Source organism: Bos taurus, chromosome 15 (assembly GCF_002263795.3).
Source record: "Bos taurus isolate L1 Dominette 01449 registration number 42190680 breed Hereford chromosome 15, ARS-UCD2.0, whole genome shotgun sequence".
In the NCBI taxonomy this organism is placed as follows: Eukaryota; Metazoa; Chordata; class Mammalia; order Artiodactyla; family Bovidae; genus Bos; species Bos taurus.
Window position 1 is genome coordinate 53542680 of NC_037342.1, and position 26734 is coordinate 53569413.

A 26734-nucleotide genomic window follows, 5' to 3' on the forward strand; every position below is an offset into this window, starting at 1 on the left:
AAGCCAAATATGAAATGATCTAGTTTGTAGAGGCAACAGGAGGAAAGAAGGGCAGCAGGCATCTTAATGCACAAGTTATCAAGGACTGAGTAATGGCCTTAGTCCTAATTTACAGTGAAAAAAATCTCAAAAACTATAAAAACATTCTTGTAATCCAAAGGCTTATCTCCACACAAGTATAGAAACTGATATTATAGAATCAGGTTTTCAACAAGACTTTACTTCAGTTACTACTTTAATATAAACTACTATCATCACTTTTGTGTATTCCTTTTCATTTGCTTTATGTATACTTTCTACATTAAGTGTAACAGAGTACAAATACAATCCAGAATTCTGCTTTCTCTCTTAATCATTTTACTACATCCATCTTTTCATGTTATTACATGTTTAAGGATTGCAATACTTAATGCATTACTGTAATTCACTTAACCAGTCTGACAGTGTTGGCAAACACACGTCATTTCACATGAGCAGATCTTGTAAAAATAATCTTTCTTTGTTTTTGCCTCTAAACAAGCATTCATAAAGAGGCTCACCTATTTTTCTTACCCATCTCCTTCTTCGACTTATGATCATTTGATTTTAGAACCTTAGGAGATCTGGCAAGAGCTTTTGACTGGCTCATTGTTTTAGAAGGGACATCATCATCTTCACTGAAGATATCACTGACGCTGGTATCAGATTTCTATTGAGGGAGAGAAAAGAGAAGAGGGGCACTAAAAGATAACTGCTTTGGGGATAGAGGTAATGAAACCATTTCTCTGAAGGTAGTAATCAAGAAAGAACTGATACTAGGCAGACAATCCTATGTTTCTCTTGGCTACACAAAAATAACCCGAAGTTCATAAAAATAACCTACAAGTTCAGTTCAAAGAAAATAAACAAAATTAGATTCTTCTTTCAAGTTCTCAATAATAACAACAACAATGACTATTTACTGATTGCCTACTATGTATCTGGTACTATGTTAAATGCTGCATGTGTATTTTTAGTACTTATTACATTCCTATAAGGCATCCTCATCTCAATTTTTACAAATGAGAAAATGAATGCTGAGAGAAGTTAGGCGCCGTTAAGACTCACAGCTGCTGCTGCTAACTCATGTCAGTCGGGTCCCACTCTGTGCGACCCCATAGACGGCAGCCCACCAGGCTCCTCTGTCCCTGGGATTCTCCAGGCAAGAATACTGGATGGGTTGCCATTTCCTTCTTCAATGCATGCAATGCATGCTAAGTCACTTCAGTCGTGTTCAACTCTGTGCGACCCCATAGACGGCAGCCCACCAGGCTCCCCCGTCCCTGGGATTCTCCAGGCAAGAATACCGGAGTGGGTTGCCATTTCCTTCTCCAATGCATGCATGCATGCTAAGTCGTTTCAGTCATGCCCGACTCTGTGCGACCCCATAGACGGCAGCCCACCAGGCTCTGCTGTCCACAGGATTCTCTAGGCAAGAATACCGGAGTGGGTAGCAATTTCCTTCTCCAAGATTTACAGCTGTAAGTAGTAAAGGCAGATCTTGCTCTCCGTGGGTTCCAAAGCCTCTATTTTTACCACAGTTTGGGCCAAAATGATTGTACAGTATCACCTAACTACATGGGTGCAAAGACTAATTTTTTTCACCACTCTAATGCAGTGCTCAAGGCTTAGGAGATAATATGTTCTGGGGGAAAAACATGGGCTTTTTGCCAGACTACGGTAAGAATTCTAGTTCTGCCACCTATTAATAATTACTAGCAATTAACGTCTCTTAAGTCTTTTATTTAATGATATGTAAAAGAGATGACACTATCTCATGGGGCTAGCAAAAGAATTCAGTGAAATAATCAATTTCAAACATTTTGGACAATTCTGAATAATAGGTAACATAAATTCTCTGACACAGAAAATGTGTAATCAATATGAGTTCCCATAGCTAGTATGAAGCTGCTGTAAAACACAGGAAGCTCCGTCTAGTGCTCTGTGACAATCTAGAGGGGTGGGATGGGGTGGGCTGGAGGGAGGCTCAAGAGAGAGGAGATGTATTTATATTTATGGCTGCTTCATGTTGTTTATAGCAGAAACCAACACAAGGTTATAAAGCAATTATCCTCCAATTAAAGAACAAAGTAAGCTCCCTTTCTCTTCTCCTACGGGTAACAGTATCAGCGATGACTTTTATTGTAGAAAGTCATGAAATCCTAACAATTCACAATGTCTTTTAAATCCATCTCCTCTTTTCCAACCCCACTGCTAGCTACCACTCTCATTCTGGCTCTTTCTGTCTCTTTCTCATGCTTTCAACACCAAAAATGGCTTCCTATCTGCTCCTGTTATTCTCCTCTCAGCCGGCCTCCTACATAATTGCTAGGTTAACATTGCTAGAACACTATTTAGGTCATGTCATTTCCTCCTCACTTAATATTCAAATACTTTCACAGACTGGTTGCAGTGTGCTAGCTCACCTTGTTGATACCCCTCCACATGAATTCTTACCCAATCAAACTAGATGCCTGGTAGTACACAAACTGCTTCTCTAAACAGGTCATTCTTTCTATTCCTATTTCACATCCTTTATCGTTCTGAAACTATTTTTCAAGTCTCAGTTAAAATCCCTTTTCCCTCATGACGCTCCTTCCTGACAATCTCATGTAAAAGTTCTCCCTGCCTCTTCTGTACCCTGGTAGCTCTCAGTCTTTCCACTGAGCTGATATAAACTACATTATATTTCAGATCTCTGGTGACCTGGAGAAACAGAAAATGGGGAATACGATAGCGGTCTTCACAAATATAAAGTATTATTTGTGGAACAGTAAATGAACTTATTTTATATATACTCTGTGTGGGCTCAGTTGTGTCCGACTCTTTGTGACTCCATGGATGGCAGCCCGCCAGGCTCCTCTGTCCATGGAATTTTCCAGGCAAGAATACTGGAGCAGGTGGCCATTTTCTAGTTCAAGGGATCCTCCCAATCCAGGGATCAAACCCTAGTCTCTTGCATCTCTTGTACTGGCAGGCAGATTCTTAACCACTGTGCCACCTGGGAAGCCCCATATACTTTGCTGCTGCTGCTGCTAAGTCGCTTCAGTTGTGTCTGACTCTGTGTGATCCCACAGACAGCAGACCACCAGGCTCTCTCATCCCTGGGATTCTCCAGGCAAGAATACTGGAGTGGGTTGCCATTTCCTTCTCCGATGCATGAAAGTGAAAAGTCAAAGTGAAGTCGCTCAGTCGTGTCCGACTCTTAGCGACCTCACGGACTGCAGCCCACCAGGCTCCTCCGTCCATGGGATTTTCCAGGCAAGAGTACTGGAGTGGGGTGCCATTGCCTTCTACAAGATGCTAAACCAATGAATGGAACATATAGCTTGATATAAGAAAGAACTCTGAAAATGCTAAAACTGCCTGAAAAGAGAATGTTCTTGGGTCAGTAGGGATATTTGTTCCCCATGTGTAGAGGTACTTCTGGAACATCTGTATCTGAAAAGATACCAGTCAAGGGTGGTTCTGAGAGTATACATAAATTAGCTCTTCCTTCAAAGAGCTCTAAGGAAGCCATACAATATATTAAGACCATAGGCTTTGGACTCAGGCAAACCTGAACTTGAATCTTGGTTCCAACACTTATTTGTATGTGTACTTGGACAAAATAATTAATCTTACTAGTCTTATCTCCTCATCTGTAGAATGAAGGTAACACCCTCCTCTTCAGACTGTTGTTATAATTATGTAAAAGGAATAGCTTTCTGTCTGACAAGTGGTAATGTGCCTACACCCACTAATATTATTAATAACTCTATGATTAACACAAGAGAAGCAATTATTTAATTTCTCCAATTCCTAATCTTTCAGATTCAGTAACTTACAGGTGCTGTATAAAATAAGTTCTCCAGGAGACTCTGGTCATATTGAGGGTCATTGGGCTCACTGCTGCAATACACATCACTCCCAGGCGATGGGGAATCTGGAGGAGAGCCTAGGCCATCCCAACAGCGACCTTGGGACAATTCAGCACTGCAGAAATAAGAAAAATAAAATAGAACTTTAAAGGACGTTTCATCTTAATTCTTTTTTTTTGGGTAAACATTCTAAAGTTCTAAATATGGAAGAAAATACATAAAACAGAAGACTTACATTATATAGAAGACCATCTAACACTTACTTTTATATCATATTCCTTCTCTTCTGGGATGTCAACCACTAGCACTCAAAAAATACATTTCAGACACTGATTGTGAGCTCATTCATTTATTGAACAAACATTTTACTGGGTACCTATTATGTGCCAGGCATACTGTTAGGTCCTGAATGGTACAGAGATGGCTAAGCTAACTTGTTCTACTCTTGTGCTGCTCATGGTCTAGTACGGAGGGAAAAAATGTAAAGAACTGACTATAATTCAATGGAGTTAACTGTTATATACTGTTTTTGTGAAGAATGACTAATTCATAAATATGCCTTCTTCTATTAAGCAAAAATATATGCATTTAGTTTATTTATGGAAAGATCAGCTCTATGTAGAGTAGAGAAATAAGTAAAACAGATACTCTACTTATATAGAGTTTGTAAACTAATAAGAAAGATAAGCATACAAATACATGTATATTTAATTTTAGTTTCTCCTATAGTAATTAGCATTTAATAAACAGTGGAAACAGTGTCAGACTTTATTTTTTTGGGCTCCAAAATCACAGTAGATGGTGATTGCAGCCATGAAATTAAAAGACGCTTACTCCTTGGAAGAAAAGTTACAACCAACCTAGACAGCATATTGAAAAGCAGAGACATTACTTTGCCAACAAAGGTCCGTCTAGTCAAGGCTATGGTTTTTCCAGTAGTCATGTATGGATGTGAGAGTTGGACTGTGAAGAAAGCTGAGCTCCGAAGAATTGATGCTTTTGAACTGTGGTGTTGGAGAAGACTCTTGAGAGTCCCTTGGACTGCAAGGAGATCCAACCAGTCCATCCTAAAGGAGATCAGTCCTGGGTGTTCATTGGAAGGAATGATGCTAGAGCTGAAACTCCAATACTTTGGCCACCTCATGTGAAGAGTTGACTCATTGGAAAAGACCCTGAATGCTGGGAGGGATTGGGGCAGGAGGAGAAGAGGATGACAGAGGATGAGATGGCCGGATGGCATCACCGACTCGATGGAAGTGAGTCTGAGTGAACTCCGGGAGTTGGTGATGAACAGGGATGCCTGGCGTGCTGCAATTCATGGGGTCACAAAGAGTCAGACACAACTGAGCGACTGAACTGAACTGAAGTGTTCCTTTCTTTATCTTTCTTTAACCTACAGCAGAGCTTCTTAATCTTAGCGCTACTGAAATGTTGGGTCAGATGAGTCGCTGTTACTGGGACCTATCATGTGCATTCTGGATCCCTGGACTCTACTCATCAGAAGCCAACAGCCTGAAAGCAATCCCTCCAGGTGTGATAACCAGAAGTATCTTCAGACATTTCCAAATGTCCCATACAGTGGGGATGGGGGGAACTGGCTTCCAGATGAGAACCACTTATCTATAGTAATCTCTCTATCAAAGGTTAAGAACAACTTCCTAACTGCTCAAACCCAACTAACAACTTCACAATCCACACAGCTTCTCTGCAGCCTGTGAACAGTGCTCCTTTTAGAAGCTCTACTTCTTGATGTTCTACACAACTCTTATTTGCCACTTATAGATCCCCACTTCCCTCTAGTCGCCTTTCTCCCCTCCTTGCAACCCTTAAAGTTATGAATATTTCTACTGCTTAGTATATAGTCCTCCACCTTTTACTTATTTTTCCAAATTAACATTTCTTTGAATGTATTCTTGTCTACAAAACATTAAAAAAGCATGCCATTTCCCTCTATGCAATACTTAGGACATGAAAACTGAGAGAGGTCAGAGCTATTCTGCACAGGCCAGTGGCCTGGGGTTCCTGTTGGGAGGGCAGGAAATATAAAAGTTGGAAAAAAGGCGAGGGGGCCTGGAACTTGTCTGTATTCTTTGGCTACAAGACAAGTCCACTCTCTTGTTTTCTTCTTAATCATGTTTTAAATCAAGGAAAACATGTACATGTACATATTTTAAAAGTCAAATAGGATCATAAGACATAATGAGAAACAGTAGCTGCCTGCCTCCTTAGAAGTAATCACTTTCAACTCCTTGTTTCTGTTGGTACTTACCTTTATATTTCTAAGTAACACATGTGTGGTGCTATTTTCTGATTTTTTTTCATTTTTCTAAATGACTTTGTATTATGAAAAAGTTATTCTTGGAAACAGATTTCCCTTTCCCGCATTTGAGAAGATGGGGGAAAGGGAAATCTGTTTCCCAGAATAATAACATCATAAGAATAATGATTTAAGAGATATGATGTTAATCTTCAGGATTCACATCATATCAGAGCCAAGTATAATTTACTACACTTTCTTTACAAAGTCTAGCTTTTCTTGTTTTAATAACTGCCTTAATTTTTGTTTAAAGTAGCTTTCTATGTGCCCATTATTATTTCATTATTGAACTGTCCAAGAGAACTGAACATTTCCTCTTGATCTGGTCAAACACAGGAGAAATGTGTTTCCATCTATCCTTTCCCCTCCTTAGAAGTATCGCTACAGAAGCCCTGTGTGCTTCCACAAGCAGTGTCTGCTCTCTAAATATGGACATAGACCATAAAGCTCCTTTTCTCTTTTTTCTCTATTACATCCCCTGCTTCTTGGGCTCCAAGCCTTGTTCTTTATCCTAGATTCTCTTTGTGGCAGAGAATAGCCTGTGGTTTCCTGAGAACTAGTGCAAGAGAGGCAATGTTTTGAGTCCTTGGATGTATGAAAATATTTTTACCCTGCCCTCACACGATTGATAGTTTGACTGGAAATGGAATTTGAGATCAATAATTAATAGTTTTCAGAATCCTGAAAGTAACTCTCCACTGCCTTCCATGGAGCTGGTAGAAAAGTCTTTTTAAAAAATATATATAAACATTTATTTATTTTTGGCTCCATCGGGTCTTAGTTGTGGCACTCAGGTTGCAGCATGTGGGATCTTTAACTGCAGCATGCAAACTCTGAGCTGTGGCATGTGGGATCTAGTTCCCCAAGTAGGGATCAAACTCCAGCTTCCTGCATTGGGAGTGTGGATTCCTAGCCACTGGACCATAGTCCCTGTGCTGGATTCTTGATCTTTATGTACTCTTTTGTGAATGGCTTCTTTCATTTAGCATGATTTTTCAAGGTTCCCTCATGCTGCAGCATGTTAACAGTACTTTTTCCCTTTTTCTGGCCAAATAATACTCCATTTAAAAAATCTACTAATCAGCTGATGGACATTTTTTACTGTTATGACTACTGCAATTCATGTACATGTTTTTGCGTGGACTTATATTTTCATTTTCCTTGGCTATATACTTAGGGAGTTGAACTGCTGGGTCACGTGATAACTTGATGTGCAACAATCTGAGGAACTGACAGATTATCTTCCAAAGTGGCTGCATCATTTTACACTGCTACCAGCCGTCTATGAAGATTTCAAATTTTCCACAGCCTCACCAACACTTAATCTGATTTTTTGATTCTAACCATCCTAGTGGGAAACCAGCCCTGAATATTCACTGGAAGGACTGATGCTGAAGCTGAAACTCCAATACTTTGGCCACCTGATGTGAAGAAACTGACTCACTGGAAAAGACCCTGATGCTGGAAAAGATGGAAGGCAAGAGGAGAAGGGGACAACAGAGGATGAGATGGTTGGATGGCATCACCAACTCGATGGACATGAGTTTGAGCAAGCTCCGGGAGCTGGTGATGGACAGGGAGGCCTGGTATGCTGCAGTCCATGGGGTCGCAGAGTTGGACACTGAGCGACTGAACTGAACTGATCCTACTGGGTATGAAGTAGTATCTTGTTTACAGTTTTGATTTGCATTTCCCTGATAACTAACGGTGCTGACAACTTTTATATGCATATTAGCCATCTGACTATCTTCTTTGAAGAAATCTCTATGTAGAAACTCTGCCTTTTAAATTGGATTATTTATGCCATAGTTATTAAGTTGTTGAGTTCCTCACATATTCTAATATGTCTTTTATCAGATATAAGATTTATAAATATTTTCTTCCATTCTGTGATTATCTTTTCACTTCTTAATAGTATCTTTTGAAGCCCAAACATTTTTAATTTTCTTAAGTTTAACTTTTTGTTGTTGTTCTTGGTTGTACTTCTAATGCATATCTAAGGATCCTTTTCCAAATTCAAGATTACAAAGACTTATCTCTGTTTTAAGAGTTTTATAGTTTTAGTTCTTCCATTTAGCTATCTAATTCATAGTGAATTAATTTTTAAAATATGGTTTGAGAGTCCAACTTCATTTTTTGCATGTGGCTAAGCCAGCAGTGCCAGCACCATTTATTGAAAAGGAAATTCTTTCTTCCACTTAATGGTCTTGACACCATTGTTGAATATTAGTTGATATGGCTTTATTTCTAGACTACCAATTCTATTCCATTTATTTATGTCTATCCTTATGCCAGTACCAAACTGACTTGCTTACTCTTGCTTTGTAGTAAGTTTTAAAATAGCAAAGTGTGAATCCTTCTATTTTCTCCTTAAGATTCTTTTGGCTATTCTGGGTACCCTGTAATTTCACAGTAATTACAATCAGCTTGCCAATATCTATGAAGAAGTCGGCCATGAATTTGACAGGGACTGTACTGATTCATGAACATGAGATTTTCCCCGTTTATTTAGACCTCCTTTAATTTCTTTCAACAATTTGCAGTTATGTTTTAAACTTCTTCAGTTAAATTTATTTGTATTTTATTCTTATCAATGCTATTATAAATGGAATTATTTCTTAATTTTATTTATTTATTTACTGCATGGCTTGTAGGATCTTAGTTCCTTGACCAGGGATCAAACCCTAGCCCTTGCAGTGAAAGTCCTGAGTCCTAACTGATGGATCACCAGGGAATTCCCTTAATCTTATTTTTTGATTGGTCACTGCAAGTAAATAGAAGTATAATTGACTTATCATGTTATCCTGCAATCTGTCTCACAGTGGATTCTTTAGGATTTTTTACATACCTGATCATGTCATTTGTGAATAGTCTTACTTCTTCCTTCCCAATTTCGAACCCTTTTATTTTTTTTTCCTGCCTAATTGTATAGGCCATATAGGTAATAAGAGATAGACCCCAAATTTCAACTGTGTCTATTTAAAATCCATGTTCTTTTCATTATACACTGCTGACACTGGTGTTAAGGAAACAGGTGAGAAATAAGAATGGAAAGGTAGACTGGAGACCATTCTATAAGTGAAGCTAAGAATAAAAGGCTAAAGATTGGATTTTTATTTAGTAGATAATAAATAATGATTTAATATGTAATGAATAAGGGAATGACTTAGTTGTTCAAAAGAAATGTTGTTGCTTTAGGAAGATAAATCTGTTAACAATATACACAATAAATTGGAGGACAAATTTTAAAGAAAAGAGAGTTAAGAGCTCTTACCTGCCCAACAGCAGCTGTATGGCTCTGGTATCAGCCTTTGCATCATGTTTCCAATTTTCCTGTTTCTCAGTTGGAGGGAGGAGGTGATCTTCAACGTGGTCTTTAACTTGATTCCTAGATAAGGCTTTGATTCTAAGGAAGGAAAAAAATGTTTTCACTGGCTAACATATGTGAAAATCTAAATCAGAATTTAATGAGCTGAGAAGTATACATGGAGACAGTTCAACATGGAAGACTTGAAATGTTTTAGACTTTACCTTAAATATATATAAAACTTCACAATTTACAAAGCCTTTTCCTACATTAGAATCTCATTTCATTTATGTAAGAGAGGGAGGAAAAAATATACCCATTTTATATACAAGCATGCTGGTTGAGAAAGATCAAGAATTTAGCCATTTACATATTTTGCAAGTGTCAGTCCTAGGTCTAGATTTTGAGTATCTTAACTCCTAGTTTAGGCTTCTTTCCCACCACATTAAAAAATTACTTGCTGAACATTTCCAAGATTATTTAGTCCGTATCTTGACAAAAAAGACACATTAACAACTATTAAGAAATGAACTATTGGAATTCATGTTTATCCCATAACTTACTGTGATGATGTTCTAAGTAAATCTTCCTTCATAGAAGGATGAACTTCTTCCAACAACATGCTAGTATCTGGACTTGATTTCATTGCAGAAATCACCATGGCATTACGCAGTTTATTGCCTTGTTCTAACAGAGCTGAAGAGGGCAAAAGCAGAACACAAGAAATCTAAATCCAGCAGAAATATTTGCAATATTCAGCCCCTGAATATATACTACATATATATATATAATATATATAGTACAATCTATTATATCACACAACTTACTATAGTGTACTATAATTGCTTATTTGTGTACTTTCCCCACTAGCTTGAGAATCCCTTGAGGACATTCATTTTACAACAAATTTTTACTGAGCTTCTATTATGTGAACTGTTTTAGATGTTGGCATTACAGCACTGAATGGAGTCTCTCTATTCCACAGAGACTGACCTCCTTATTGCAGTTGTTATATACATACATTGACTCTTCCAACTGGTGGCTGTACATAATAAATTTAGTAAAATAATCTTCCCATCCTTAAGTAACAACAATTATAGTGGATAACATTTACTGAACCCTTACCACTTCCTGGGCGCTCCTAAGAATTGATTTAACCCTCCCAGCAATCCTCTGAAATGGGTACTATTATTTCCTTCATTTTCCAGATGAAAAAGTTGAGGCACAGAGGATGTATAACTTGCCCAATATATCATGCAGTATAACCAGGATGACTCTACATCACTATACATATATGACCCCACCTTTTCTTAGACTTTTTAAAAGCTTAGGACCACTGGCATTATTTCAAGGAATACTGAGAAGAATTATTATTTTCTTGAGGTTTCACAGTTGTTTAGGAGGTAAATTAAGTGTAGATATCAAGTGCTTGTGTATCTTGATCTAGAGTTTTTTATAGCTTCTAAAAATAAAAAAGATACGGTAGTCAGGCCAAAAAACCCCCCAAACAGGTCCATAAACATTCAACATTTTTTAGTATAAAGAATTCAACATATAGCTTAAAAACTCAAAACTCAAACCCCAAAAACCCTGAAACATCATATGTTCAATGTGTTCAGTTCAGTCGCTCAGTCATGTCCAAATCTTTGCGACCCCATGAATCGCAGCATGCCAGGCATCCCTGTCCATCACCAACTCCTGGAGTTCACTCAGACTCACGTCCATCGAGTCAGTGATGCCATCCAGCCATCTCATCCTCTGTCGTCCCCTTCTCCTCCTGCCCTCAATCCCTCCCAGCATCAGGGTCTTTTCCAATGAATCAACTCTTCTTATGAGGTGGCCAAAGTACTGGAGTTTCAGCTTTAGCATCATTCCTTCCAAAGAAATCCCAGGGCTGATCTCCTTCAAAATGGACTGGTTGGATCTCCTTGCAGTCCGAGGGACTCTCAAGAGTCTTCTCCAACACCACAGTTCAAAAGCATCAATTCTTCGGAGCTCAGCTTTCTTCAGTCCAACTCTCACATCCATACATGACCACTGGAAAAACCATAGCCTTGACTAGACGGACCTTTGTTGGCAAAGTAATGTCTCTGCTTTTGAATATGCTATCTAGGTTGGTCATAACTTTCCTTCCAAGGAGTAAGCATCTTTTAATTTCATGGCTGCAGTCACCATCTGCAGTGATTTTGGAGCCGAAAAAAATAAAGTCTGACACTGTTTCCACTGTTTCCCCATCTATTCCCCATGAAGTGATGGGACCAGATGCCATGATCTTCATTTTCTGAATGTTGAGCTTTAAGCCCACTTTTTCACTCTCCTCTTTCACTTTCATCAAGAGGTTTTGAGTTCCTCTTCACCTTCTGCCATAAGGGTGGTGTCATCTGCATATCTGAGGTTATTGATATTTCTCCCGGCAATCTTTTTTTTGGTCCACTGCTGCTGCTACTGCTAAGTCGCTTCAGTCGTGTCCGACTCTGTGCAACCCCATTGACGGCAGCCCACCAGGCTCCCCCGTCCCTGGGATTCTCCAGGCAAGAGTACTGGAGTGGGGTGCCATTATTGAGAGACTATTTCTCACCCCAGATAGTCATAGTTTCATAGTTCAGGAACACAGGAAAGTGACAAACTTCCAAGGAACTCAACCCAAAGAAATTCTTTATATTCCAAATCACTTTTACTCTGAAAGATACCAGCCTTCCTCATCTCTTCAAAATCTTTCATGGAATCATAATTTCTGTAGAAGTCTGCATATGCCTTCTTTCTTTTTTCAGCCACAGAAAACTTACAGAAAGTTGCAAACCCCAGGGAGACCATGAATGCTCCAACAATATGAAATTGCAGACGTTTGGCCAGGAGGCCATGCATCTGAGGTTTTGCCAAAGCAGTGGACATGGCAGTTTTCCTTCTCGACGGCTCAACCACGATGTCCTCTCAGGCTGATGGAGAAATGGACCTCTCCTGGCAATCTTGATTCCAGCTTGTGCTTCTTCCAGCCCAGAGTTTCTCATGATGTACTCTGCATAGAAGTTAAATAAGCAGGGTGACAATGTACAGCCTTGACGTACTTCTTTTCCTATTTGGAACCAGTCTGTTGTTCCATGTCCAGTTCTAACTGTGGTTTCCTGACCTGCATATAGGTTTCTCAAGAGGCAGGTCAGGTGGTCTGGTATTCCCATCTCTTTCAGAATTTTCCACAGTTTATTGTGATCTACACAGTCAAAGGCTTTGGCACAGTCAATAAAGCAGAAATGTGTTATGTGAATATATAAGTTAAAGAAAAATAAAGGTTACCAATTATGGTATGCAGAATTCTTCACTTGATCTTAGCCAAAAGGCTGAGAAATGATGTAGGTAGAATTCTAAAACAGTTCCTCTCAGATTTCCAGCCACTGGTATACAAATGCCTTTTCCTAGTGAATTACTCATCTAGACAATGTTGTAAAGGGATTTTATGGAAGTAATTAGGTTTCCAAATCGATCTACCTTAAGATTGGGAGATTATCTTGGTTGTCCCAAACCATTATAAAGCGGAGTTTTCTCTGGCTGTTTTCAGGATATGAAGTCAGAGATTTAAAGCATGAGAGGGATGCAATGTATCACTGCTGTCTTAAAGATGGAGATGGCCACATGGCAGGAGATGCACATGGCCTTTAGGAGCTTAAGAGTGGACCCTGGCTGACCGCCAGCAAGGATATGGGACCTTAGTCCTATTATAGCAAGGAACTGGATTCTGTCAACAAGAATGAACTTGAAAGTGAATTCCCGCCCCCCCCCAGCCCCACCCAGAGCTTTCAGATGATAATTTAGCTGGGCTGACAACTTGATTTTAGCCTAAGATGACCTAAGCAGAAAACCCAACCATACTTTGTTGGACTTCAGATCCATAGAACTGTGACTAATAAATGGGTATTATTTTTAAGACATTAAGTTTGTGGTAACTTGTTACATAACAATAGAAAATTAATATTCCCATTAATGGTACTACCCATGAATACTGATTTACATTTTGATATATTCTGTATAGTTTTTAATCTATGCATACATATCCCTGTACAGGTATGTGTATGTATACATATATATATAAATTTTTTTTTTTGCAAAAATGGCATATTATGTATTCTGTTTTATAACTGCCTTTTCACTTAACAATATGCATTAACTTTTTTTCTATATAAATAACGGCTATACAATATTCCATTCAGAAATCACTGTATGCATTTTTATTTTTTAAAAAAACCTCTTTGGGATTCAGCCAGAAAATAGTTATCTTGTTTATTCAATGAGAAAGGATGAAGAAAACATGATCTGCTAGCACTGCAAATCTGGTTATAGAAGCTTTCTATACAAAGACAGAAATATAGATCAATGGAACAAAATAGAAAGCCCAGAGATGAATCTACGCACCTATGGACACCTTATCTTTGACAAAGGAGGCAAAAATATACAATGGAGGAAAGACAATCTCTTTAACAAGTGGTGCTGGGAAAACTGGTCAACCACTTGTAAAAGAATGAAACTACAGTACAACACTTTCTAACACCATACACAAAAATAAACTCAAAATGGGTTAAAGATCTAAATGTAAGACCAGAAACTATAAAACTCCTAGAGGAAAACATAGGCAGAATACTCTGATATAAATCACAGCAGACTCCTCTATGACCCACCTCCCAGAGTAATGGAAATAAAAGCAAAAATAAACAAATGGGACTTAATTAAACTCAAAAGCTTTTGCACAATGAAGGAAACTATAAGCAAGGTGAAAAGACAGCCTTCAGAATGGGAGAAAATGATAGCAATGAAACAACTGACAAAGAATTAATCTTCAAAATATACAAGCAGCTCAATACCAGAAAAACAAATGACCCAATCAAAAAATACGCCAAAGAATTAAACAAACATTTCTCCAAACACATACAGATGACTAACAAACACGTGAAAAGATGCTCAACATCAGTCATTATCAGAGAAATGCAAATCAAAACCACAATGAAATACCATTTCACGCTGGTCAGAATGGCTGCATCAAAAAGTCTACAAACAATAATAAATGCTGGAGAGGGTGTGGAAAAAGGGAACTCTCTTACACCGTTGGTGGGAATGCAAACTAGTACAGCTGCTATGGAGAACAGTGTGGAGGTTCCTTAAAAACTGGAAATAGAACTGCCTTATGACCCAGCAATCCCACTGCTGGGCAAACACACACCGAGGAAACCAGAAATTGAAAGAGACACGTGTACCCCAATATTCACTTCAGCACTGTTTACAATAGCCAGGACATGGAAGCAACCTAAATGTCCACTGGCAGATGAATGGATAAGAAAGTTGTGGTACATATACACAATGGAATATTACTCAGCTATTAAAAAGAATGCATTTAAGTCAGTTCTAAAGAGGTGAATGAAACTGGAGCCTATTATACAGAATGAAGTAAGTCAGAAAGAAAAACACCAATACAGTATACTAATGCATATACATGGAATTTATAAAGATGTTAACGACAACCCTGTATGCAAGAGAACAAAAGAGACACAGATATAAAGAACAGACTTTTGGATTCTGGGAGAAGGCGAGGGCAGGATGATTTGAAAGAACAGCACTGAAACATGTATATTACCATATGTGAAACAGATGACCAGTCCAAGTTTGATGCATGAAACAAGGCACTCAAAGCCAGTGCAGGGATGGGATGGGAGGGAAGTGGGAGGGGGGTTCGGGGTGGGGTGGGGGGACACATGTACACCCATGGCTTATTCATGTCAATGTATGGCAAAAACCACCACAATATTGTAATTAGTCTCCAATTAAAACAAATTAATTAAAAAAAAGAAAATGAAGCTTGATATATGACATGAAGTCCTCCTTGTTTTAGTTTCCAGTTAATACTTGGCTTAATTTGATATGGTTTAAAGATCTTTAATGAGGTAGGGGCTGCCGTCTCTGGGGTCGCACAGAGTCGGACACGACTGAAGTGACTTAGCAGCAGCAGCAGCAATGAGGTAGGGACACTCAATAAATGCTTTATGAATAAAGTAGTTAATGAAAAGAAGTGTCAACAATAAACTTCATTTGACTTTAGGGCCATGTAGAAAAATAGTTTTTCTACTGACACGGAAAACTGACACAGACTATTGTCCAGAGACAACAGTCTTGGTACTTTATGATCTAATCATACACAACTATTTTTAATTCCTTAAACACAATAATTCCTTTGTACTCTCAAAGTTCTAGGTATTCCATTCCATCAAAGAATTATCATGCAGTATTAAAATTGTTTATCTCACCCAATCAACTTTGAGGTGATGGACTGGCTTTTGTTAGTCTCTGTATCCTTTTTGCCTGGTACGTATCAGGAATTTGATTAAAAAAATTTTTTTTTGGCTTCCCTTGTGGCTCAGCTAGTAAAGAAACCGCCTGCAATGCAGGAGACCTGGGTTCAATCCCTGAGTTGGGAAGATCCCCTGGAGAAGGAAAAGGCTACCCACTCCAGTATTCTGGCCTAGAGAATTCCATGGACTGTTTAGTCCATGGGGTTACAAAGAGTTGGACATGACTGAGCGACTTTCACTTCATTCATTTTTTTAATTGAAGGATAGCTGCTTTACAGAATTTTGTTGTTTTCTGTCAAACCTCAACATGAATCTGCCATAGGTATACATATGTCCCCTCCCTCTTGAACCTTCTTCCCATTTCCCTCCCTGATTAAATGTTTTAATAAATACTTCCACTGTTGTAATATATCACACATGATTATACTATATACACTCATTAAATGTGTTAATAAATACTTCCACTGTTGTATATATCATATATAATTATACCATATCTGCTTTAGAGTCTATTTCTCTTACTAGAATGAATTCATTAAGGTCAGGGACTCATTTCTCACTGTAACCCCAAACTCAAAACAATGGCTGACACAAAATAGGCACTCAAAAGCTATCTGTTGAATTGCATTTTTTGCTAAATAAAATATTCCCTGGAATGGTAATATTTTAAGAGTGACTTAATTAGTTATTAACATCTGAATAAGAACAGGCACTGAAGATTCTTTCCAACAGCAGATTTTAAAAAAGAAATAAACACTGATGGCAACAAGTGAACAAATCTGAGCAAGGACAGTCCTTTGATTGGCTTTCAAGTGGTTTCTTCCTTGAAACAAGCACTCTTAGAAAAGTTTCTCTAAAGTCTAAGGCATGGCAACAAAAACACCTTATCTCCTCTTCGTAAGAGGAAGCTGGTTCCCACACTAAGAAAGCTGTCATAGGATCTTCCTGAACCTCAACTCAGTAATCATTTTCTGAACACAGAGGAAAGGCACTTAAGTGAGTTTAGGACAAATGTTTCCCTTGTTTATTTCTTACATGTCAGGGGCACAGCCCTTGCTAAACAGGGAGGTATAAAGCTTCTGTTTTTTTTCCTACTCCTTGCTATCTAAATCCCAACTCTTATAAGTAGGATGTATAGTTAGTGTTTCATAAATACTAGCTTGATGACTAATTTAGCTCTGTATCCCCTTTCATAAGGTCATTTTAATAAAGACCAGGAAGGTGGTTAAGTTTATGTATTATAATCCTCCATGACCTTAGCTCTAGACCTACTTACTAAAGTGGTCCACTTAAATCTTCATTCTCCACAGTCTTGTGGTTGGAAGGGATCTTAAAGATAAATGTCTACTTGGCAATTTAATCTCATCTGTAAGAGTTCCATCACAAAGTTATCCAGCCCACACCTGACCATTATCAGTGATAAAGAATTCACTCTCTTGAAGCTATCCTTTCCCATTTTTTCACAGGTAGGAATACTGGACTATTACCTCAGACTTAGTCACAATCTGTCATGTTTTATGTTTAAACCCAATGATTCTAGTAACCCTAATGGAAGAGATTTGCACATTGGCAACCCATGGGTTGCACCTGGCACACTTTGTTTGGCTTGAACAGTTGGCCAGCAGAGTTCTTGATTTTTTTTTTTTTTTAAAGCAGGTCTAAGAAAATAATGAACGTACAACAGGACTGAAGCAAAGGACTTTGCCTTAGAGTCTAAGATAACAATGAACTGGAGCCAAGCAGCAGCTGTCCCCCTTGATAGAACAGAAACTCCCTAATTGTGAGTCCGTGTCTTCATTTTAAAATAGGGATAACAATTCCATTAAAAGGGATAACAATCCGATTAAAAGATGCTTACTCCTTGGAAGAAAAGTTATGACCAACCTAGACAGCATATTCAAAAGCAGAGACATTACTTTGCCAACAAAGGTCCATCTAGTCAAGGCTATGGATTTTCCAGTGGTCATGTATGGATGTGAGAGTTGGACTATAAAGAAAGCTGAGTGCTGAAGAATTGATGTTTTTGAACTATGGTGTTAGAGAAGACTCTTGAGAGTCCCTTGGGCTGCAAGGAGATCCAACCAGTCCATCCTAAAGGAAATTGGTCCTGAATATTCATTGGAAGGACTGATGTTGAAGCTGAAATGCCAATACTTTGGCCACCTGATGCGAAGAACTGACTCATTTGAAAAGACCCTGATGCTGGGAAAAATTGAAGATGGGAATAGAAGGGAACGACAGAGGATGAGATGGTTGGATGGCATCACTGATTTAATGGACATGAGTCTGAGTAAGCTCCAGGAGTTGGTGATGGATAGGGAGGCCTGGCTTGCTGCAGTCCATGGGGTCGCAAGGAGTCAGGCATGACTGAGCAACTGAACCGAACAATCCCAACTTCACTCGGTTTTTGTTAAGTTTATATGTATAAGGCACCTGGCATAGTAGCTAGCAATAACGAATACTCAATAAATGGTAGCTGTTTAGCTGTTTTCTTAAGGCTAAATATCTCGTGGTGGTTCCTTCCCCAGTCTAGGTTGTTGTTGTTCAGTCGGTCATGTCCAACTCTTTGGGACCCTATGGACTGCAGCACACCAGGCTCCTTGTCCTTCACTATCTTCTGGAGTCTGCTCAAACCCATGTCCATCGCGTTAGTGATGCCATCCTACTACCTCATCCTCTGTTGCCCCCTTCTCCTCCTGCCCTCAATCTTTCCCAGTATCAGGGTCTTTTCCAATGAATCAGCTCTTTGCATCAAGTAGCCAAACTATTGGAGCTTCAGCTTCAGCATCAGTCCTTCCAATGAATATTCCAGACTGATTTCCTTTAGGATTGACTGGTTTGACCTCTCTGTTACCTAAGGGGCACTCAAGAGTCTTCTCCAGCACCACAGTTTGAAAGCATCCATTCTTCAGTGTTCAGCCTTCTTTATGGTCCAACTCTCACAGCTGTACATGACTACTGGAAAAACCATAGCTTTGAGTAGATAGACCTTTGTCGGCAAAGTAATGTCTCTGCTAATTAATACTCTCTCTAGGTTTGTTATAGCTTTTCTTCCAAGGATCAAGTGTCTTTTAATTTTATGGCTGCAGTCACTGTCCACAGTGATTTTGGAGCACAAGAAAATAGTCTCTCACTGTCCATTTTTTCCCCATCTATTTGCCATGAAGTGACAGGACCAGAAGCCATGATCTTAGTTTTTTGAATGTTGAGTTTTAAGGCAGCTTTTTCACTCTCCTCTTTGACCTTCATCAAGAGGCTCTTAGGTTCCTCTTTGCTTTCTGCCATTAGGATGGTTTCATCTGCGTATCTAAGGTTATTGACATTTCCCCTGGCAATCTTGATTCCAGCTTGTGCTTCATCCAGCCCAGCGTTTCTCATGATGTACTCTGCATAGAAGTTAAATAAGCAGGGTGACAAGATACAGCCTTGAAACACTCCTTTCCCAATTTGGAACCAGTCCGCTGTTCCATGTCCAGTTCTAACTGTTGCTTCTTGACCTACACACAGATTTCTCAGGAGGCAGGTGGGTGGTCTGGTATTCCCATCTCTTTAAGAATTTTCTACAGTTTGTTGTGATCCACACAGTCAAAGGCTTTGGCATAGTCAATAAAGCAGTAGTAAATGCTTTTCTGGAACTCTCTCGCTTTTTTGATGATCCAACGGATGTTGGCAATTTGATCTCTGGTTCCTCTGCCTTTTCTAAAACCAGCTTGTACATCTGGAAGTTCTTGGTTCATGTACTGCTAAAGCCTAGCTTGAAGGATTTTGAGCCTTACCATGCTAGTATGTGAAATCAGTACTCTTGTCTAGATACTCTCCATAGAAGGAACTCTTCTCTAGATCTTTAATATTAACTTCTTAAAAGGGCCTTCCTTTGCCAAGATGCATAAAACAGCATTCCCTCTTTTTCCCTGCTTCATTTTTTACAACTGCCATTATCACCATCTAACTCTACATACTTACCTAGTTTATCATCTGTTCCCATCTAGAATAGAAGATCCATAGGGTAAGATTTTAGGCCTTTAAAAAAAAAATAAATTGCTGTATTCCTCACACCTACAAGAGTGTCAGGCATTTAATAAGCGCTGAATAAATAACTGCTTAATGAAAGCCTGGTTCTCAAAGTCTGGTTCCCAGGTCTATACAAAATATTCCAGGTGTGAGATGACAAGTGCTGAGTATAGTGGGACAGTTTTCTTCGTTAGTGTAGCCTAAGGTTGCATTAAAGTATAAAATATTATAATAGGAGTATATTTTTAAAAATAGGAGATCACAGACACTTTAGTTGAAAAATTATGAACACAATGTTTTTCTTTATTTAAAAAAATCCTTATTAATGTAAATTATGTACCCAAGCAGTTTTAATTTAAAATATTTTTCTACTATTGTCATAGATATTCTACTTTGGAAATTTTACTTGTGAGGATGGCAACAAATTCATGTCATGCTGTTGATGTCACAGAGATATATGGCTGACCACTGCAGTGCAACACAAGGTACCAAAATTGCTTTTAAAATACTGCTCTCCAACATGAGGTGATCCAATACAGATGCTATTTTCTTTTAAAATTTCAGACTAAGTTCTTACACAGGTATACCTACTCCTTTCTATTTCTGTTTGGTTGTCAATCATATTTAACTCCCAGGCTTAAGATTAGCAGTTTTTGTGCAATGAATGTTCCCAGTGAAACCAACAATTTTCAGAATATGAAACAGATTTAGTACTAGCCTCTGCACAATGGTATAAGTAAATTCTGATGAGGAGACAAAATTCTTATTCCCTTTGAATTATCTGGGGAAAAACAAGGACTAATATTTTTCTGTGATAAAGACTTTTCTTGCATACTCAGGTTCACTTTAAATGGCTTTCTCTAAACTTAAAATTATAAGCACCCAATAATTATTCAGAAATAATTCAGTGGTTTAATAGAGCTGCCCTTCAATGGTTAGAGATTCTAGACTCTAGTAAGATTACTCACTTTTATTTGCCTATTTAGTTCAAACAGAAGTCTTGCTTCTCTTTGTACGTTGCTTAACGAGCAGAGTCCCAATAAATATAGCTTAGTCTCAGTTCACAAATATATTCATACCTGAAAGAAGGTCCTTGGTAGGGCGGTTGTTTGAAGAAAGAATGCATGAGTCACTGTGACTCTTGGCAACTGTGCTAATTTGAGGTTGGAATTCAGAACTGTTGAGAAGGGACATCTGCTTCCATGGGGCTTTGCCTTTCAGAGTCACAGACTCTAAACTCTGTCCTGAATTAAGATGGTGCTGGAGTCCACAGAAAGAGTCCTTTATTGTATCAGAGTTCTCTGCAAAGTACAAGTGGTCTTTCCCCCTGTTTTAAAATAAAGGAGAACGTCAGCAGTATATTAACCATTATGGTAACATTATACTTCATCAGAGACAGAAAGGGGATAAGTGGTGTATAGCAGTGTAGCTCAGACTTTGTAAATCTGTTTTCATCTCCCAAATGAAATAAATAATAGATGTTTTACCTATGGTATGGCTGTGGCTAAAGTGAGACAATGAAACAAAGAGCTCAGTGCTGAGCATGACACAAAGCAAATGCCTGATAATTATTTAAAATCAAAATCTATCTTTCTTCCTTCATTCCCTTTCATAAAACACTGCCTTTTCCCTCTTTCCCTCATTGTACGTCTATCACAGCATCTCTATATGACTTAGACATACTTATTTATCTGTGTATTGGCCTCCTCACTAGATTATGAGCCATCTTCAAAACAGGAATTGCCTCTTATTAATTTCTATGCCCAGCACCAGGAAACAGTGAGTACTTAATACTTATTTGGTGAAATGACTACCTTTAGTCTTTTAAGCAACCTCAAATGAAAGACAAAAATTATGCATTCAGTGGGAGTTAGCTGACAGACTGATTGGTATTAGGTGTGGTAATTACCTTGGCGGGGTTGACCTACTGCTATTAGCTGCTAAATCTTTTTCATCAATTTTGGTAGTATGGATCCTTGATGGGACCAGAAATTGAGTATTGCTTGCTTCAGAATATTCTCTGAAACCCCGCTCAGATAAAAGCACATTTTCTGTCATGTTAGTGGTAGGAAGAGGATTGTAGCTGTCATAAGTTTCTGACAAAGGCTCCAGGGCAAGTGAGACCTGAAAGAGACATGCAATGTATTAGAAGTTTTATTTTTTAGCACTGATTAATTTTTAAACTGTTTAATATAAATTAATGACCACCATTTCTTATAGGATCAAGTTCAAATTCCTGCCTACATCAGAAGCCTCATTTCTCACTGTGCTCTCCTCCCCCATCTTTCTCTCCTAGATTTACTAATTACTTAAGAGTTTTCTAAATTTACCTTATATTTCATTCCTTTATGCCTCTATATGCAGATTTCCTCCAGTATTACTTCCTCTATGAAAACTTTTTTGTGTCTAGGCAGAGATGTTATGGCCACTCCGTTTTCCATTTTTCAACTTACTCTGTATCTATCCATTCATATAACCCCCATTTATTAAATACTATAAGAGGCCAGAAACTGTGCTACATTCCTCACATAGAGAAGCTGATGTGATGATATAATTCTGTCAGGAAAGTATATTATCCTAATTTGAAGATTAAAAAAAAGCAGATGCTTAAAGGAGGTATTTGTACTTTCAGTTTATTTGTTATCCTAATTAGATTTTTAATTTCTCGAAGGCATGGACTGTCTTATTCATTTTTCTGTAGACTAATCAGCATAAGCACACACTTAGTGCACACATCAAGTATGCATAATAATGACTAATGGTCTGACAAATAAAAAAACAACTTGTTGCATCCTTATTGTTAGTCATTTGAGAAAAATAAGGCCCTAGTTCTATGCTGGGGAGGAGGCAGGGTGAAGAGGAAGGAATAGCAAGATGTAAAGTTTTAGTTTTCTTGAAGTTTCCTTCATCATTTCACTCCATTGAATTCAGGCACTCTACTGAAAAACTCTCCAGTTCTCTGAAAAGCTAAACAAAGTCTAATGGGGGAGTAAAAAGTAAAACAGAGCCTAAAGCAAAACTTTAGAGAAGAAACTGAAAAATGTACTCCCAAAGAAAAGCAGAGCAGTGTTGAAAGTTAGGCTACAATGACATAGAGAGCAGAAGGAATTGTTAAAGGATCCGAAGAGAGTTTCATGATGATAAACGGCCTAAGGCAAAAATGAAAGATTGAAGTCAAACATTTTAAGAAGTCAATGGAGTAATTTGTGTGGAGAAATTGTCAAGACAGAGACTCAATAAACACATCTGGGTCTTGATGAGAACTCTGTTCATGAACCAGGTAGCACAAAGTCCTTTAAATCTATTCATCAAGATTTTCTACAAATGACCAGAATGCAGTGGGATAAATACTTCAAGCAGTCACTGCTCTAAGAGGATCACATAAAATCCTGGCTGCCCAAATGTGTCAGAAAATTGTCCCCTACCATGCATCACTTGCCAAAAGACTGCCACTGTATTCTAAAAACAAAGGAGACACTGAGAATAAAGATAGAGTCCCTGGCGTTAACAATGACCTACTGGCTGGTCATAGTTTTGCTTTTTCCTTAAAAAATTTGAACTAGTTACAAAACAACTCAAAGGTCTCTATTACCAGTGAGGGGGAAAAAAAGCAAGTCCAGGTACCTGCCACACCTACTTTACAATGAAAATACAGGTGTTGGTCTAGCTCCTTTGCTCAATTAACAAGTATTTTTTGAGATCAGTTCAGTGCCAAGTTCTGTGCTACTTGCCTGGGGCAAAGAGATAATAAAACATGGAATCTGACCCACAGGATCAGAGTATCTTGTGAAAGTCAGAGGGTTAGCTGCTCAGTAGTGTCCGACTCTTTGCCACCCCATGGACTACAGCCCACCAGGCTCCTCCGTCCATGGAATTCTCCAGGCAAGGGTACTGGAGTGGGCTGCCATTACCTTCTCCAGGGGATCTTTCCAACTCAGGGATTAAACCTGGGTCTCCTGCATTGCAAGCAGATTCTTTACCATCTGAGCCACCAGGGAAGCCATCTTGTAGGGAAATTTAATAAGAAGTAGTTTTAATATAAAATGATGTGTTTTAAGAATAAGTATGTGAACTGGGTGCTGCAGGAACACGAAAGAGGGGTCTGGGCTTGGGGAAGAGGTGAGGAAGAAGGGCCAGAGATGGCTTCCAGGACTGAAAAGTAAATACTCGAGTTCAGAACCTTAAATATGAGTGAGCAATAAAGTCAAGTGGGGACTGAGGTAAAACATTCCAGGCAGACAAAAAAGCATGAGTCAAGTTTTGCAGGTTTAAAACAGAATACTGTTCCAGCAATTCCTACCAGTCCAAGCAGTCTCCACTCCTAACCTCTGTTTCCATACAGTGTACCCAATACACTCCTGTGTTCATTTCACAGATCCTCGTTTCAGTCCACAGCAGTTATGCTCTACCCCAGTCAAAGTTCACCCTGGTGCTCATTCCTTTGACAACCCTTTCACTGAACCCTGCAGATTGTCTATTGGATACGAACTACCTCATCACTTCACACTTTAACTGAACATCTCTTTCTTAAAGTGTCCTCATTTCCCCCAAAGTTTCCCCAAAGGAAACTACTTCTTTTACTAGCTAGGACAGGGAGGTTGACTTATTCCTTTATGGTGCCATTGCCAGACCATCATTCTACTGCCATATATCACATCTCTTCTAAATTCCATGCCATCCACAAATACCTTGAATATACCACATGATTCACACATCTGTAATAAAATATCCTTAAGAACAGAATTCAGTGTTCTCTCAACGACTCAACGCTCTCTTTAGCACTAGGCTGCCCACAGTCATCTTCTACATTTACAACATATCAGTATTAGAGAGAGCAAACTAGTATATCTATTTTTCAGACTTATGCTGGTCAATATAGCATTTGTTAAGATTTTAAAATTATTTAACAGTGATTAAAAAAACAGATTTTAGGTAAAAATTTGAATTTTTGGCTTCTCTCAAAAAATTAGAAGTTTCAACAATCCTGGGTTCCCATTCCAATGTGGCAAAAATTAGCTGGAGTAGATTTCCCAGGCAAGAATACTGGAGTGGGTTGCCATTTCCTTCTCCAGGGGATCTTCCTGACCCAGGGATAGAACCAGTGTCTCCTGCATTGGCAGGTGGATTCTTTACTGCTGAGCCAACAAGAAAGGCCAAACTATGTTTAGATGCAAGTGACCACCATCATATTTAAGACATGGAACACCTGCATCACCCCTAAAATACTCCCTTTGTAGTCATACCTTCTCACCTTTAACCTCTAGCAACGATTGAGTTTGATAAAATACAATACTCATTTATGATCAAATCATCAGAAAACTTGGACTTTCTCAATGATAAAGGGCATCTATGAAAAATTTGCATCTAACATATTTAATAGTGAAAAGACCAAATGCTTCCTCCCATGAACAAGGCAAAGATATCTCCCTTGTTTTATCTAAGGCAAATGGATAAAAATTGTGTAATATTCATACAATGGAACACAACTCGGTAAAAGAGATGTACTGATACATAGAATAATATGGATGACTCTCAAACCTGGCTTATTCCAGTTAATATCTCTTTTTCCCCCTATTTATATTTTAAGAAATGTTAAGAAATGTTAATCCCTCTTGGTTGAGGAGCCAACGAATATTCACTGTTTTTAATATCTTATACATCTAAGATATTCTTTTGCAAATTCACTTTTGTATTTCCGTCAGTTCAGTTTAGTCGCATCCAGCTCTTTGTGATCCCATAACTGCAGCATGCCAGACTTCCCTGTCCATCACCAACTCCTGGAGCTTGTGCTCAAACTCATGTCTATTGAGTCCGTGATGCCATCCCACTATCTCATCCTCTGTCATCCCCTTCTCCTGCCCTCAATCTTTTGCAGCATCAGAGTCTTTTCCAATGAGTCAGCTCTTCACATCAGGTGGCCAAAGTATTGAAACTTCAGCTTCAGCATCAGCATTGGTCTTTCCAATGAACATTCAGGGCTGAATTCCTTTAGAATTGACTGGTTTGATCTCCACGATGTCCAGGGGACTCTCAAGAGTCTTCTCCAGCACCACAGTTCGAAAGCATCCATTCTTCGGTGCTCAGCCTTATTTATTGTCCAGCTCTCACAGCTATACATGACTACTGGAAAAACTAGCTTTGACTATATGGACCTTTGTAGGCAAAGTAATGTCTCAGCTTTTTAATATGATGTCTAGATTTGTCATTGATTTTCTTCCAAGGAGTGAGCTACATGGCTACAATCACCATCCACAGTAAATTTGGAGCCCAAGAAAATAAAGTCTGTCACTGTTTCCATTGTTTCCCCTTCTATTTACCATGAAGTGATGGAACTGGATGCCATGATCTTAGTTTTTTCAATGTTGAGTTTTAAGTCAGCCTTTTCACTCTCTTCTTTCACCTTCATCAAGAGGCTCTTTAATTCCTCTTCACTTTCTGCCATTAGGGTGGTGTTATCTGCATATCTAAGGTTATTGATGTTTCTCCCAGCAATCTTGATTCCAGCTTGCGCTTCATCCAGCCCAGCATTTTGCATGATGTACTCTGCATATAAGTTAAATAAGCAGAGTGACAATATACAGCCTTGATGTATTTTTTTATACAGCCTTGATGTACTTCTTTCCCAATTTGGAACCAGTCCATTGTTCCATGTCTGGTTCTAATTGTTGCTTCTTGACCTACATACAGGTTTTGCAGGAGGCAGGTAAGGTGGTCTGGTATTCCCATCTCTTTAAGAATTTTCTACAGTTTGTTGTGATCTACATAGTCAAAGGCTTTACAGTAGTCAATGAAGCAGAAGTAGATGTTTTTCTGGAATTTTCTAGTTTTGTGATCCAATGGATGTTGGCAATTTGACCACTGGTTCCTCTGCCTTTTCTAAATCCAGCTTGTA

General features: G+C 38.6%; 2 protein-coding genes across 9 annotated transcripts in view; both read right to left on the minus strand.

Annotated features, from left to right (window-relative positions):
- C2CD3 (C2 domain containing 3 centriole elongation regulator) overlaps positions 1-26734 on the minus strand; it is a 125775-nt gene that overhangs the window by 88337 nt on the left and 10704 nt on the right. For 7 of the 8 annotated variants that reach the window (XM_059874992.1, NM_001078130.3, XM_059874994.1 and 4 more), the window contains exons 4-9: positions 21752-21966; positions 20922-21169; positions 10066-10198; positions 9470-9601; positions 3846-3993; positions 540-688 (exon numbers count right to left, since the gene is read on the minus strand). In XM_059874992.1, the coding sequence (XP_059730975.1) occupies positions 540-688; positions 3846-3993; positions 9470-9601; positions 10066-10198; positions 20922-21169; positions 21752-21966 (1025 nt within the window). Of the gene's footprint in view, positions 1-539; positions 689-3845; positions 3994-9469; positions 9602-10065; positions 10199-19794; positions 20852-20921; positions 21170-21751; positions 21967-26734 lie in introns of those variants that run through there. The other variant, XM_059874997.1, reaches the window with a different exon arrangement.
- Positions 11309-13281, minus strand: LOC132342342 (cytochrome c oxidase subunit 6C-like). Its single transcript, XM_059875129.1, has one exon. The coding sequence runs from the start codon at positions 12392-12394 to the stop codon at positions 12098-12100; it is 297 nt and encodes a 98-aa protein (XP_059731112.1). The 5' UTR covers positions 12395-13281; the 3' UTR covers positions 11309-12097.